The sequence below is a fragment of the Mycteria americana genome, chromosome 6 (assembly GCF_035582795.1).
Source record: "Mycteria americana isolate JAX WOST 10 ecotype Jacksonville Zoo and Gardens chromosome 6, USCA_MyAme_1.0, whole genome shotgun sequence".
Classification (NCBI taxonomy): domain Eukaryota; kingdom Metazoa; phylum Chordata; class Aves; order Ciconiiformes; family Ciconiidae; genus Mycteria; species Mycteria americana.
In genome coordinates, this window is record NC_134370.1 from 17,284,356 (window position 1) to 17,299,956 (window position 15,601).

The 15,601-nt window shown below is 55.5% G+C and overlaps 1 protein-coding gene across 1 annotated transcript; it reads right to left on the bottom strand.

Moving 5' to 3' along the window:
- Positions 1–2,278: 2,278 nt before the first annotated feature.
- Positions 2,279–14,654, bottom strand: CPN1 (carboxypeptidase N subunit 1). Its single transcript, XM_075504086.1, has 9 exons — positions 13,969–14,654; positions 10,826–11,022; positions 9,988–10,143; positions 9,321–9,503; positions 7,722–7,833; positions 6,855–6,994; positions 6,452–6,551; positions 4,383–4,501; positions 2,279–2,523 (listed from the first exon to the last, which is right to left on the bottom strand). The coding sequence occupies exons 1-9, from the start codon at positions 14,189–14,191 to the stop codon at positions 2,392–2,394; spliced, it is 1,362 nt and encodes a 453-aa protein (XP_075360201.1). The 5' UTR covers positions 14,192–14,654; the 3' UTR covers positions 2,279–2,391.
- Between the last annotated feature and the right edge of the window lie 947 nt (positions 14,655–15,601).

Consider the following 15,601-nt stretch of genomic DNA (forward strand, 5'->3'; position numbering starts at 1 on the left):
GCTGCACTGCCAAACCCACAGCAGCCTGCAAGGGTGAGTGACGTGGCCTCCTGGGCTGGCTGTCCTGTTCTAGAGAAGAACCCCCCCCTCCTCTGACTCTGCTCTGGAAAGGAGAATTGAGATGGTCCTGCATTTTCTAGGACCACAAGAGGGCAACATGAGAGCACCCTGCACCCAGCAGGCTCAGCAAGGCGACCCATGACAGTGCTGGGATGCGGGTGGCATGGGCAGCTCTGTGCAGGCTGAGCATCACCCTGTCCAGGGACTGCCCAGCTGAATTAAGCCAACTGAAGGCTGCTCCCTGGAAGCCCTTTCCTTGCTCTCAGCTTCATACACATCCTCAGAGGTGAGTGGTTAGCTCAGCCAGCTGAGCTAGTGCTGTGGTTTGGGGGCAGCAATATCTTCCTGCACGTGGGTTGGACACATGGTGACAGCAGACCCTTCTCCGTGCTGCATGGGGCCAGGCTGTGGGATGCAGGGTGGCCTCCCTCATCCTGCCTGCATGTCCACCAGGAAATCTTTTGGGTGAATGTGCACTGACACATGGCTTCAAACAGGAGGGTCCAGCATCTGGAGCGATGTTGCTGGGCGTGGCCAGGGGAAGAGGTGTTAAACCACACAGGATTTTGAACATCTCAGCCTTATGGTCCTTTTTCACTTCCTTCTGCCACCAAAAGATAAAAAATTAGAGAATCTGAAATCAGCTTTGGTTGTGAATGTGAAACTGGCCAGTGTCTCCAGCCCACACTGGCCTCTGCAGACTGAAATCACTCACAGCCATGGTTAAGTTCACTACCATTCCTGGCACTTTTTTGCACTAGCCTGTATAAATACCCTGCGAGGGACAGTTTGCTCTGCCTTTCCAAGAACAGGCATGACAGAGAAACAGCTTCTGTTAGCAGACAGAGCTACAAGAGTGTGTGTGTGCTGCTAGGGCTGAAAATGCTGCTAGCATCTTGTAGCAGACACAGAGGAGGAGGTGATGGTGAGGGATGAAGTGCAGAACGTTGCCTATGCAGTAGGGTGATAGAGGTTGATCACGAGGGATGAAGAGATGCTTGGAAAAGAGGAGGAGCAAGGGGATGTCCGGGGGACACTTTCTGGACAGGCTTGAGACATGGAGAGATCCAGTGCAATGGAGGGCTGTATGGGGGAGATTGGGATAACCAGCCAAGGAAAAAGAAATCGCTGGGGCACATGGGTGGGACTATTTATCCCTCTGGAGTTATTTATTTTCTATGAAGAATGCTAGAAAGGTTTTGCCTGCTTAAGATATTTTTACCATGGAAATAACCAGCTTTGTTTCTACTCTTGCTTCTGCTCCAAACCTGCCCACATAGCCTAAGCAGCATTTTAAGGCCCAGCCTGTAGTACCCCACCTCACTGAACTATGGATCATGTCTTCCCTAACCCAATTACAACTCACATGGCTTGTGCTGTACCTGCACAGCACACTGCTGGCATCAAGCATCCACACTTCGCTGTTGCACATCAACAGGACCAAGGTTCAGGGTATTTGTCTCAAAGGAACATCAAATCACCTGTCTTGCACTCCTACTCATCACCAGTTGTCAGACCTCACCTCGTTGCTCCTGTGCTCAGACTAATAGTTTGTGTTGGCTAGAGCAGACCCTTCAGTGAGCCATCTGTTTGGGTCTGAAGACATAAGGAGACGGGATAATCCCGGGCTTTTGCCAGCATGTATCGTTTCAGCCTGACTACAAATAATCCAAACCAGCTACCAGAAAGTCCCATCTGCACATCAAGATAAATGTGACATCAGCCAGGATGGACATCAACCTTGGACCACCACCTCCCAGTGCTGCATTCCTACTTGTGGTGTTGCCAACCAGCGATAGCTGTGCTATGCGTGCGACAAACTGTGTTCAGAGCTGGTCACATCACTGACAGCTTTAAAACGGACCTCCCCCTAACTTCAGCGTCTACAGGCAGCAACCATCCTTACCTGAGGGAGAAGCATGGCACTTGCACCCAGAGGACTAGTGCTAGGATTCACGTGCCCAGCTTGTGAGTGCAGCAGTCAAAGACCAGGGCCTGAATTCATTCTCCCTGGTATGCCCTAGTGTCTGGGCATCTCACGTGGGCTGTAGCAACTGAGTCTAGGAGTAAAGGGAGCAGAGCTCTCCGAGATGGAGCGAGTGCAGGAGAAGAGCTCAGCAGCTACAGACACACTGCCCGGGGAACCGCAGCCCAGGCATGTTTTGTTGTGAATGACTTCACGATTTGCTCAGGGATTAAATACTTCCTCGTTTAATAACCTAATAGTTTGGGCTAGTTTCATGCTGGACTGTTGGAAAGTTCACTGGCTGGAGTTATCAGCCAGGCCTCGTATAAACGGCTTCCCCCAGCTCTCAGCCAAGTGAGCTGTCCTCATCTTTGGGTCCCCCGGCGGGTAGCTCTTGGCACTACCTTCTTCTGAAGGGCTTTGTTGTTTGTGCGTGTGCCTGAGGCTTTACGCTCCGGGGGCTTCCTCACCACATCTTGTTTGAGCTGGAAATGCACCTGGAGAAAGAATAAAAATAACTGTGTAACACCGTGTGTGTGCTCTGCTGGCTCAGGGGTCTGCAGGACCTGCCTCTGCCACTAACCTTCGAAGCTGTCTCTTGGGCCAAGACAAGCAATAAGGGGCCTCAGCCATTGTTAGGATACAATGGGAACTCAGTTCTTAAATCAGCTGGAAACATTTTTTTTTTCCTGTGGAAAATGTTGTACCAACAATCAGCTACATTTCTTATGCAGAGAGTTGCTCCTGTGGCAATGCAATGTCCTAGGGTGGTTTGGAAGATGAGCTGTGAAAGCCAAGGGACTGAGCTACGCTCTTTCTTTTTCTTTTCTCACCAGAGAGTAGAGAAATAGCATTGCTTTGCATCTCTCTGAATATTTAATACACAGGATGGTTTAGGACAGACAGTCCTTTTTTGATTGCATCTCGTTAGCTGAATCCTGCTTAATCAGTCTTTCAGCAACCAGTGCTTCCAATAGATCCAGGCAAAAAAATTCCAGAAAAGAAACCTCCATCCACTACAGCCGTGCAAGCAGGTACAGGAGGGAGAAGGGGACAAGGAGCGTGCAGGACACAGCATCAGATAAACGGGGAATGGGGAGGCCATACAGAAAGGTGAAACTGGAATGGGGCTGTGTGGGCTTCCTGGGGGAGGGATGGGGTGAACAGTGGGTACGGGAGGTGCTGCAGGGGCAGAGGGAAAGGGGGACAGGAGGGTTGCTGTGAGGAGAGATCTGCAAAAATCAGACCATCAGGGAACAAATCAGTCTTCTACAGTAACATGGTAAAAGGAAAATCTATTTTAAAAAGGAAACCCAAAGAGCTGTGTGCTTAACCTAGCAAAACAAAGGCTAGGACTGGGCTTGACAGCTCTCTATAAATACATCAGGGAATAAATACCAGGGACGAAGAGGAACTATTTAAAGCACAACGTTGGCATAAGAACAAATAGGGATAAACTGACCATAAATAAATTTAGGATGAAAATTAGAAGGTTTCTAATCCTGAGAAAAGGGCAGCTCTGGAAGAACTTCAGAGACTGGGTAGGGTGGGATGAAGAGACTGAGGGTGGGAGAACCACCGCAGTGTATTTACAGCAGAGCCCAACCAGTGTACATGCAGTGAAGCAAATGATGTGCTGGGGGGTTCTTGCCGGTCCTTAGAGGAGGCTGCATCTGCAGTCCCACCATGTTCACAAGGCAACAGCAGGGGCAGGAATCACCACCCACTGTTTTTAAACCAATTTCTAGTTGTCCAGCCTGCCCTCAAAGACGCTGTAGGGGCCACACTGGTATCAAGAGCACTTCATCTCCCACAGGTGCTTGGCTGTTCTTTGTGGGCACCCGGTTCCCATCTGTCTTGGGTGCTCTCAGCAGAAAGAAAGGCAGACTTCAGTCTCTTGCTATGAGTCTGATAACGTGTTTGGTCCCAGGCATGATGCAGATGATAGCAGAGCACTGAAACCCACAGAGTCAGGGGGATAACGGAGCCTCAGGGAACAGATGCTGTCTCCACATCGTCACGTCCTGGAGAGTGGGGAGGATGGAGGAGAGCTAAAGAGCAGCAGCCCCAGCCAGCCAGGGGCTCTCCATGGCTAAGAGGCAGAGGGACATAGGAGCTGGCACGGCAGCCCAGCGCAGCTGCGAGCCCTCAGTAAGGAACCGAGAGGCACATGGCATTGCCTTCACTCTCTTCCTCTCTGAGCCGTGGGGAGCCCTGTGTCTGCCAAAGCAGACAGCCTGTAGCCACTGGCAATGCTCTACATCCCATCTCCTTTCTAGACATTCCCCGCTGCATTTCTTTCTCCCTGGGGTGAAGACATTTTGAGACACCCTCGTGACTATGCAGCCTGACTCACCAATGAAGGTGCAGCTGGGCCCACTGTTGTTGTCACCGTCTGGGGCTGGTACCCTTCTGCAGAGGCTGTGACAGTGTAAGTGCCGGGCAGCAGCAGCCGGAAATAATCCCCCATATCACCTGGAACACAAGGTGGGAAGAGAAAGCACTCAGGATGCACAGGGAGCAGAGCAAAAGATATTCCAGTAGGTCTTGCCGAGCGTACTTCCTCGAGGTTGCGTAGCCTTCAAAACCCAGGCAATTTTTGGCCTTCTTTCCAAATCTGCTGGCTACGGCAAGGCTGGATTCATATCGGTAGACTGCAAGTGATGTCTCATTAGTGCCACAGAGCAGAGGTCAGTCTGCAAGTAAACGCCAAACGAAAGGGGACGGTACAGCAGTGTTGGCTGTGCCTGTGCAGGGAGGCTGCAAATCTGAGCACTCGCCAGTCAGACGACAGCAGACCTAAGGGCAATCACAGCTCCAGTCTGACTCCTTATGCGTAACACAATCTCTAATTCCTGTCATATACAATTTTGCCACGTTCAGGTTATCAGCAGGGTTTTAATTGCTCATCAGCTCAGCTGCTCCCTGATTCTCCCTGCATAAGGGAGCCCCAGGAGCACTTCGATGGACTATGTACTGGTGTGGACAAGGGACGGCCAACAGGGAGGCAGCAGCACATTATGGATTACTTTGACAATTTGAGTATATTCCCATCTATGGAACTGGATGGGTATTGCAAATTTGAATAATCATCACAGGAAGCCTGTGTTATTTTGGCTTTGGTAGGGCTAATTGGTATGAGTGAGACACATATGAGTCAGGGGCTTCCCAAGGGAAGACAGGGAGGGTGGCTGGCAGGTCAAAGGGCATAATTTTCTCCCTCTGTTCAGTCCCAGGGAGGCTGCACTTGGGTCCTGTGTGCAGTTTTGGTGCCCCCACATCAAGAGAGATGTGGGAGAATCAGAGCTCCCCGACAGGGAGAGCTCAGGCCCCACAAGGAGAGCTGGGGGAGCCGGGCGGGCTCAGCCTGGCTGGGAGGAGGTGGAGGGGGATCTGCTCACAGCCTGCAGCTACTTGAAGGGCAGCTACAAAGGTGATGGGGCCAAACTCCTCTCAGCAGTGCCAGGCAATACAGCGAGGGGCAGCGGCCACAGATGGCGGCTTGGGAGTTTCAGGGTAGATCAGGAAGCACAGCTTCACCATGAAGGTGGTGTATCCCTGGCACAGGTCAGCACCTCTCGGCTGTGAAATCTCCATCCTTGGGGGTCAGTGAGAATTGGCTGGAGGGAGCGATGGCCGATCAGAGCCAATGTTGGGGACAATCCTGCTCCAAGCAGGAGGCTGGACAGGAGATCCCAGAGGGCCCTTTGCAGCCAGCACCTCTGCGATTCTGTGGTCTCTTGCACACTCCCCTTTCCTATGCAGGTTGGCATAAGAAGTGCCAAATATTAGAGTGTTACTGAGTCACAGACCTACAGCCAGAAGGAGCTTTTCATAGTCTGACCTCTGAAGACCTGGAATACTGGCTATTTTCCGCAGCCAGTCTGTAATGTCTGGTCCAGTTGGAGAAGGGTGTTTATGAAAAGGAGGTTAAAATCGGCTAGCAAAGGAGAAACCACCGCAACTTGGATAAACTAAAGTGGCACTTCCTTCTCAGTCTAAATTTGTCTGGCTAGAACTTTCAGTCTTTCATCTTGTTCTGCCATCGTGTCCTTTGCTATCAGCTATTTCAAGCTCTGTGTAGATACTTAGATGCTTGAGTAGATTATTCCCTCAATCTTCTCTTTGGTTATATACAAATGTATTTTCTCCTCTCTCTCAGATAAAATAGGAGCTGACTTTCTGAAGTCCTTTACAATAAGGTTTGCACTCCTCAGTTCTCACCCAGAGTTCTCACCTCTTTCTTACTTAAGCCCTCCCTGGTCCAGGATGCACAGGCACGTTTCTCACAGCTAGTGTTTTTGGGAAGCAAACCATGCTGGCCACACATATTACAGCCTCACCGGCTAATCCCCTCCCACATAACCAGATAACCTGAGAGGCTGTATCCAAAAGGGACAGCATGCAAGAGGACCGACAACCCACCAGAGGTGATGTCATGGCTGATTCCCTGGACAGAAATCACTGCTCCTGCAATGCCGTTGTTGTTCTCGTCTGACACCATCCCTTTGATGCCCTGGTGAACCTGCAGGGAGGGAGACAGACGGCTGGGTCAAGGACCCTCCTTTGCTGAAGAGGATGCTGCCGAGCACTGGAGGAGGGCAGAGCTCTGAGGAAAACCCCAACTTTCCCCATACCCTTGGCCCTCCTGGTTCTCCCCAGCAGAGCCAGTCTAGGACACAACATCCTTCCCAAAGGCCACCAACTAGAGCACCCAGTGAGCTCCATGATCACCTCCCTCCCACCCCTAGTGCCTACTGGTCCCCTACCATCAGGGCCCATGGGGGCCTGCAGGAGAAGGGTGTAGGTCCCAAGACTGCCCCCTTACCTCTTCAATGAAAGCAACAAGGGCCTCCCGGTTGGCCATCCACTGCCGCTCCAGGTCCTCCTCGGGGGGGAACTTATCGCAGCTCAGCTCCAGGGTGATTTCAAAGCAGTTCGTGTAGAGGTAATTGAAGTCCTGCATGCCTGGAAGAGAAGAAGAGCCTGTGGCCAGGGGAATGCAAGGCCCCCTTCCCTCCGCAATCCCGTGTCCCAGGCATCCTGGCTTGTGTCTGTCTTCTACCAGAACCGCCTTGCTCTCCCTCTTCGCTCCGCAGGTGCAGCCTCCTCCCTCCATACAGCGTGACTAGACCCTTCTCCCCCCGTGCAGCCCCCTCCCCTTGTGGCTGCCCAACTCCCTCCTTCAGCCGGATCATTCACCACTCTGCCTTCGGAAGCTCAGGAAGGTTTGGTACTGCAGGCGCTGTATGTCCCTTTCCAGTTGCTCTCCAATCTTTTTTCTAGCCTAATTTGCTGATTTTCAATTTCTTCATTACGCCTTTTTTAATCAGATTTTTCAGGAGCCAGCAGGTACAAGAAATGTCTTCCCTTTGGTCACAGTTTTGGGTCTTGATGGAGTTACGCCGTAGCATTTTCAAATACACTAACATTAATTCTTCCTTCGTCCAGCAGCACACAGCAGGTCTCTGCAGACCTCAGCTACTTCTGTGGCTCTTTCCCAAGCCTCTTCCAGTCTTCCCAAGCCGTTTCCTGGTCTGAGATGCAGACACCAGAATGGTGTCTAGTAATACGCACAGTGCTATGGCCACAGCCCTTCCCCAACCCACCCTGCCCTGAGGTTTCTCATCTATTCCTTCACCTCTCTTCAGCTCAACACCTTGCTGCAGGTGGTGCTCACCTGCCCAGCCCTTACCTTTGCTGAGCGAGTACCAGGATGCCCCATTCGTGATGCCATCAGCAAAGTAGTCTCCGCAGTTCCAGCCACGGTACATCCAGCCGTGGGCGTATGAGTAGGTCTTGGCCAGCTAGAAAGAGAGGAGCCATCGGTCACTGCTCCAGCACCGTGCGGCTGGGGACCCTGCCCCGCTCTGGGTGAAACATCCCCCCTCCTGCACAAGCTTCACTGGGGAGCGTGGGAGGGAAGTCAGACAGGAGACAGCTCCTGCATTTTACTGCCGTGAAATACAACATGAGGTGGCCAGGACCTCTACAAAACGTAGGCAGATGAAGGCGGAGGAGGAAGATCAGAAATCTGGCAAGCTGGAGCCTTGCTGATGGCACAGGTGGCTCCTGCCCTGCTCCCGCTGCGATGAGGGGGAGCAGAGGGCACTGGGCCCACGCAGGGGCACCCAGCCCCATCAGTGCTGGCCCACACACAGCAAATGGCACTAACAGGAGGAGAAGATATGTGAGGAAAACTAACCAGTATCAGTCCTGAATGCAAATACCATATATATCAGGGTAATTTGTATTAGGAAAGAGTTTGGGCAACTTCTGGTTCTGGCAACTGCTTGTTTATTGCCCTTATTAAGATTACTGCTTATTTTTAGACATGAAGGCAGGGCTGAAATTGGGACACTGCATTCAAAGCCTGTCCTTTGTGTAAGACACAGTTTAAGACAGACCGTTGTTTGCATTTTCTAATGCAAACTCTATACCCTTGTATTATGGTTCAGATGCTGGTGTAGTCTTGTTCTGTCAGCAGGAAAACAGTTACTTTGCTACATTTCTGACTTCTGAGGCTATGTGGGTATCATTAGCCTACGCCCCAGACTGCAGCCTCTCTACATCTGGGTCCAAGCGCAGCCTTGATCCCAGCAGGTCCTGGCAAGCCCCTGCACAGCCTCTGCTTCCAGAGAAGGCTGAACTCCAGCTCAGACTTATTTTTCTCATTAGCTGTTCTAAAGCAGACTTGCTTTTTCTTGTGCTGGGTATTTCCTAATGGAAGCAGTGACTGAAGGCACTGTTTTCTGGGACGTTTTAACAATGGAGAAAAACCACAGGCTTCAGCTAGCGCTAGCAGGATCAGCAGCACACACTGATACATTCCCTGATGTCTGCCCATGATCCTGGTGCTCTTTTCATTGTATTCCTTATTCTTTGCCGTCTGCAAGCCCGTGCTGGGTACCCGCCTCCCTTATCCAGCTCTCAGCAGACCCCCAGGCAGACGCTGCCACCTCTCTAGGAAAAAATCCCATATACATACTGCGATGGCGAAGCAAAGCTGGGGGCAGGCTTCAGCTCTGGAAGAGCAGGGTGGTACTGAAGACACTGGTGATACTGGGGTAATGGGGAACCCAAGCACGGCATGGATGAGGAAGGGGCTCCTGAGGGTTAAGACTGGCCTGTCCGTGTGCTGGGACCGGCTCATGGTGGGACTGCCCTGACCTGGCTCACGAGCCTTGGCTCGGCTCCTGCATGAGGCAGTGACCCAGAGACTCCCAGCCAGCTCTCGCACGCTGCACCCTGCCAGGGCTGCGGGAATGCCCTCGCCCACCTGGGCCGTGCTCACCTTCTGAAACAACTTGTCATCAGGGGTAGGTGTGTTGACCGTGCGCCGGTGGCTCCTGAACCGCTGGTCCTGAGACTTGTCATAGGGGTAATTTGCCACCACTGCTCCACCGTGCAGATTGGCTGAGAGCACAAAGTTGTAGCTGCTGATCCACTGGATCACGGCCAATGTCTCCGGCTCCACCTGTGAGGAGAAGAGGGACAGGGACAGGGAAAAGAGCTCAGCCACCTCAGGGCCAGCTGCTGCTCCATGCCAGGCTGCAGCGTGATCGGTCACGTCAGACCCTGCCCCGCAATTTGCCTGCTTCAGCCCTTGCAGCTTCTTCTGTTCACCACCAGCCCTGGTGGGGAGAGCTGGCTCCTCCGGTGCATACCCTGCTACAGCTCTCCCAGCACAGCCCCAAAACCTGAGGCACGTGCATTAGCCAGCACGTGCCACCTCCTCTGCCCTGTGCATTGCAACCTCCTCCCCACGCGGGCCATGATGCCAGCCTCTCCTCTTGGCAGAGGTGCAAGCTGTGATACGAGGCAGGATTATATCGTTTCTCTGCATGCAGGAGGCATGGGGAAGGAGACAAGCACGTGCAAGCCAAAGGGCAGTATATTTGCTTGGGTGCTGAGCCACTCTAAGAGGATGCCGTAGCCCCCGCAGCATCCCAGACTGGTACCTGGCTTTTCCAGTTGTCGGGCAGTGGGATGTGGTGATTTGGCCCGCTGATTTCCCCGCTGTAGTACATGAACGTGTTGAGGTCAGGGAAGTTGCGGTTTAAGTCCACTCCATTGGCGTTGTTCCTCCCTGTCAAGTACCCGTTGCTGTCCGGGCCCTGCGGGGCAAAGGTGCATCACGGGGGTGAGTACAGGGTGGGCGCAGGCAGGCTGGGTGTCAGAGCGGCAGGGACTGGCCATCCTAACGGTGCTTCGGTGCCTTTGAGTCGCAACACGTGTGTTATTGCTGGCAGGAGAATAAAGAGTATTGGTACTGACAAGGAAAGTCAATAACAATATCTTCATTTTCCAGGGTCACAGAGAAAGGCACAAGCCAAATAAACAATTTGTCTCAACTGAAAGAGCCATGAATAAAATATCTCCCTGAGGTCTAGCGGTACAATGGAATGGGTGAGGTTTTGGGGGGGGACTAGAGGGCTTCCCCCCTGCCCCATCCCTCATGTCCCTGTCTGCTCATGACAGTGGCATTCAGCTGCCACTTCCCCAGCCTGGCACAGGGGATTTGCAGCAACCTGCCTGTGACAAATAACTTCTGGGGCGGGTAAGGCAGATGTAGGAAGCCTCCTCCATCACCCGCCAGGGCCACCTGGGGGAAGATACACAGTGTGAGCCCTTGGCACGAGAGGTGACGAGCAGCAACACCGGTTGAGGGGGACAAATTTGGCAGGGCATGGAAAGGAAAGATGCCCCCTCCCCATAGGCACGGTGAAGGGGATCTCGCATGGATTTGAAGGGCTTTCTGCCCCTACCCGGCTGGAGGAGGCGATCGCTGCCTGGTACCTGCTTGGCAGCCACTTCGTACCCGTCGGGGTTCATGGAGGGCATGATGTGGATGCGTGTGTCGTGGATGAGGCGGGTGATCCGCTCGTTGCCCCGGCGGTACTCCTCGCACAGGAACTCGGAGAGCTGTAGCAGCAGCTCACGGCCCAGCACCTCGTTCCCATGCATGTTCCCCACATACTTGAACTCCGGCTCCACTGGAGAGAGCAAGAGAGTGACACCATCAGCCAGGGCTGGGACGGGGAGGGGGAAGAGCCAATTCCTACTGCAGGGAGCCTGGGCAAGCCCAAGGGACCCCCAATAAATGGTGCGAAATGGCCCTTTCCCTTGGAAAATGCAAACCTCAGTGAGGGAGAGTGGCATGGTTCTCATATGGGCTCCCCTCTGTTTTGCCACAGCACCCCTGGGAGCAGCCCAGACTCCCCACTGGTCGCTGCTCGCCTTCGGAGCGCACAAGAGGATGTATTTGCAGGGGGTTTGGTCTCTGGCTGGGGAGAGGCAGCACAGAGGGACTGGGGATCGCTGGCAGGATTGCTGCCATCCCACGCCCCGGGGTGCCAGGGCCTCCCAGCTCTGCAGTGGGTGGCAGTGGAGGGGACAGGCCATTTCTTCCGCCTCTGCCCTTCGCAGTTTGCTCTCAGTGCCTCTCACCAGCATAGCACATTCCTGGCTCTGCATGCTTTAAGGAGCTTTTCATTACTCTGCAGGACAAAATCAATCCCTGGCTTGGGGCAAGCCATGCTCTTTCACTGGAAGGGCACAGTTGCCTCTGGCTGCTCCTTGTCAGCCTGGAGAAACCCTCAGCGGCTGAGTTGAATATGGATCAAACTGGCCCTCGGGCAGCTCCAGTAGAAGCAAAAAGGTCTCTTGTCACTGACTTCTCTAAAATGAGGTCTCAAAATATAGATTTAGAGACTGCAGGCAGACAGTGCCCGGAGCAGGACTTGCTGCTTTGCTGAAGGAGAAGCAGCACACGTGAGGGACAGGTTATGCTTTGCCAGAGGGGCTTTTAAAGCAGTTACTTGTGAGAGAATAAATGTCCCATTGCAGGCTGGAGTCAGCACTGGTAGGATGAGAGACACCAGGGGAATTCAGTTAAAAGGGGAGCCTGACTTTCACATGAAAGGGTCAGGACAAAACAGGGTGTCATTACAAATGTCAGGTTGCCAGAGCTCCCATTGCACCATGAGGTTTCCAGCCACCAGCAGCAATCAGACTTGCAGTGCCAGCACGCAGCCCTGCTCTACCACACACGGTGTCATGAGGATCCCAGGGCAACAGGCACCGCAGCCCCACACATCAGATATCTGCTGCTGCTTCCAAAATCCCCCACGCCTTTGCCGTGTGGGGAGGAGACACCGCATCTGGACATACTGAAGACAGATTCTAAAAAAAATTCTAATTTTGGCAAAAGATTTTGCTTTTCCATATCTTTTGATCGCTGTGCCTCAGCACAGGACACCATGGGTGGGCAACAGGTTTTCACCTGGTTAGATTTCAGGAGACATGAGAACTCATTTAATTAGGTAATCCAGTTATAAAAACTGTAAAAATGTCCTGGAGATACGTGCAGCCTTTATTTAAAAAAATAAGGTCTCAGCAGGGATTCTCCTTCTCTGCTTTGTTCAAGCCTGCAGCAGGACTTATCAGCCTTTTTCAATATGCAGACCCCTAAACATTATCCATGTGGACACATAAGCCCTAATTACTGCACATAAGCCCACTAACTCTAGGCTTGCTTTTCAGACTTACTTTCCATGGCCTTCAAGGGAGTCCACGGATTCCCAAGGTCCTCATGCTACAAGGTGAAAGTGCCAGCCTGAGGGTGGCCCACGCTACAAGCAGGGCCACAGGTCCATGCTGCCCGCCTGGGGCAGGGGAGGTCTTGGTCACCTCCTACGCCCCTTCCAGCTGCCTTCCGGTGGTTCTGCAAGTCTAAAATCCAGTGGCGCATTGCCAGTGCCCTTTGCTCGCTCCTTGCTTTGAATCAGCCCCCGATGTGCTGTGGAGGTGCCCGAGGTGTCCTCAGTGCTGTGCAGGTTTCCCTGTACTGAACGGGGCTGGCATGGAGGCGGTCAGGGTGGGAAGTCCCCCATCCCACACCCCTGAATGTGATGCTCTGGGCCGCAGGAGGGGAGCAGCGTGCCCCACGGCAGCTCTGCCCCTGGTGCAGTGTGTCCTCGGGCAAGCCACCACCAGGCATGGGGTGCCATGCGATTTGGGGGGGCTGCTCTGCTGGGGGGTGCTGATATGGGTCCCTCTCACCCCTGCAGCACTCCCAGCAGTTTCCCACGTGACTGGGCTGCCTGGACTTGTCAGCCCCTGCATTTAACCACACCAGCCAGGATTTGAAAAGGCAAAAGATCCTGCAAAAAGTAGGCCGAGTCCCCTCTGCATCTGTGGCCCAGGGGCACAAGGCGGGGAAGCGAGGGAGCCCTGCCTGCACGCCCCCAGCCCGGAGAGCCGTCTGGTCCCCTCAGCCCCCCAGGGGCACCGGGCTGCCAGCAAGGTCTGGCTCGGCAGCGTCTCCCTGCCGCAGAGCCAGCAGCTCAAGGGGCCATTGCTGCCAACTCTCCGCAGGCCACGTGGCAGCAGGTAGAGATCCCAGAGACCTGCCTGTCTCAGGGGCTGCACAGCCCACAGGGCCGGCTGGGCTGCGGGAGCCCAGTGCCCGCTCTGCCGGGGTCCCTCGCTCGCTCCCCCCTTGCCTTGGGGTCTGAAGGACCCTCCTGCCACTATCCAGCAGCAAAGGGTGGAGGGTGGGTGCTCCCTTTCCCCGCCTGCACAACAGTGTTTTGGGAGGGAGAGGGTGGCAGGGCAGGCGGGGTGCTGGGACGGACTCGCCCCGGCTCTCGCGTTAGCCTGCACTGAAAAATCAGAGCTCCGTCCAAAGTACGCACCTAGGCCACGCTGCAGCTCACGCAAGCACAGCGTGCGCGTGCGGGTCCCGCGTGCGCGTCCCCGGGCTGGCTGTGGGGTCCCTGCCAGAGCCGGTGCCGCCGCCTGACACCCGGGCACCTCTGGGAGTCCTGCTTGGCAAGGGCGATACCCCCCACCCCGAGCCCTGAGGGTGCCGCGTGGCAGGGAGCGTGGCGACGAAGCCCATCCTCTCCGAACCGCCGTCCCCATCCCCCCGTACTCACGGGGCTCGTGGATGCCCGGGTAGTCGCTGAACTCCAGCACGTAGAGGTGTCGGCCCTCGACGCTGCGGCCGATGCTGTAGATGCGGGTGACGTAGGGGCACTGGCTCTGCACGCGGAACAGGGCCTGCACCATCTCCTCGTAGCGATGGTGGAGGAAGCTGAGGGCGGCCGCCACCTCGAGCAGGAGCAGGGCTCCCACGAGGGGCCGCAGCCACCGAGCCATCCTCCCGCGGCGCTGGGCGCCCAGACCAGCTCCGAGCCCCCGGCTCCCTCCCTGCCGGGAGCTTAAAGTGCAAACTCCAACCAGCTCTTTCCAGTTTCCGAGTGCCAGCCCCCTGCACCTGCGGGCGGGGGGCGGCGAGGGGCGGCGGGAGCGGGGCGCGCCGGGGCCCCGCGGCGCAGGAATGCTCCCCCCGCCCGCCCGCCCGCCCGCCGCGGCCGCCGGCGAGCCCGCTCTCCGCCGTCGGAGAAGTTTCCCCCCCGCTCCAGCTCACTTATTAACCGGACAGTAAACAGGCCCCCGCAGCCACTGGCTGTCACTGCAAGAAGAAGCGCAGGGCTGGAAAACTGGCTGCGGAGGACGTCGGGGCTGCCAAGCGCACGGCAAGCGGCGGGGCGGGGGAGAGGAGAGGGGGGCGGCGGGCGGGGGGGATGCCCGTCGCCGAGCCCTTCCGTGGGGCAAGAGCCGAGCGGGGTGGGGGATGGCGCCAGGGCGGCCCCGGTGCCCGCACGGCTGCCGCAGCCCTGCCCGGCCCCTGCCTGCCCGGCGCGGGCAGCTCCCGCCGCTCCCCCCGGGGCCCGGCCGCCAGCTCGGAGCCGCGCCTGCTCTCCTGCCCCATCTCCTGGGGAAGCAGAGGGAGACATCGCCGCAGGGTCTGCGGGTCTGCCGGTCCCTCGGCCCCGCTCCCGGCTCTCCCGGCAGTCCCGCTGCTCCCGGGATAAACAGAGACAGGGACCGACCGCATCGCCCTCCCCGCAGCTGCCTGCCCAAGCAAGCCCTAGCTGGAAGTCGCAGGGGGAGGACGGGGCAACGTGGGGGCTGATGTAGGAGTTGTCTGCTGAGCAGGTGCCAGCAAGGAGAGCTCTGCTCAGAGGTCCGGTATCGCCCTGCTGTGCACTGGAAGCGGGCACGATAAGGATCTCCGACGGGCGACGGGCGGCAGAACAGAGCTCAACGGCCTAACGGCAGATGAAAATGCCCTGCTGTCTGCTCATAAACGGAGTTGCAGACCGTTTCTGGATCTGGGGGAAGCTGGTTCCTCTCCACCCCTCTGCCACGTACACCCTTGCCCCAGTGGGCAGCAGTCACCGCAGGGTCCCTGCGCTCTGCCCACGGGCGGGCGCAGCTGCGGGAGCAGCCTTGCTTTGCAGCCTTTCCCCGTGGGGCTAAAACTCCAGCAGCTTAGCGGCTCTGACAGAGATCTTTATTAGGACATCCCTGACACGGAGCCCAACGTGAGTACAAACAGACGAAAGATTTACTATCACTCCTGGACACGTCGGGAGAAAGGCTCCCTTTGCTAACACGAGCGTGCCATACTGCTCTGTCCAGACCACCCTGGAAAGGAGCTCCTCCTGCCATCGGCAAGGGTCTTCTCAGGATACTCAGAGCCATGCTAAACATCTGCCTTCC

Coding starts and splice junctions, on each gene's coding strand:
- CPN1 (XM_075504086.1), bottom strand. CDS start 14,191: ATGGCTCGGTGGCTGCGGCCCCTCGTGGGAGCCCTGCTCCTGCTCGAG. Junction 6,995..7,721: donor CTGGTACTCGCTCAGCAAAG/GTAAGGGCTGGG, acceptor CTTCTCTTCCAG/GCATGCAGGACTTCAATTAC. Junction 4,502..6,451: donor CAGCCATGACATCACCTCTG/GTGGGTTGTCGG, acceptor CTTGTGTTCCAG/GTGATATGGGGGATTATTTC.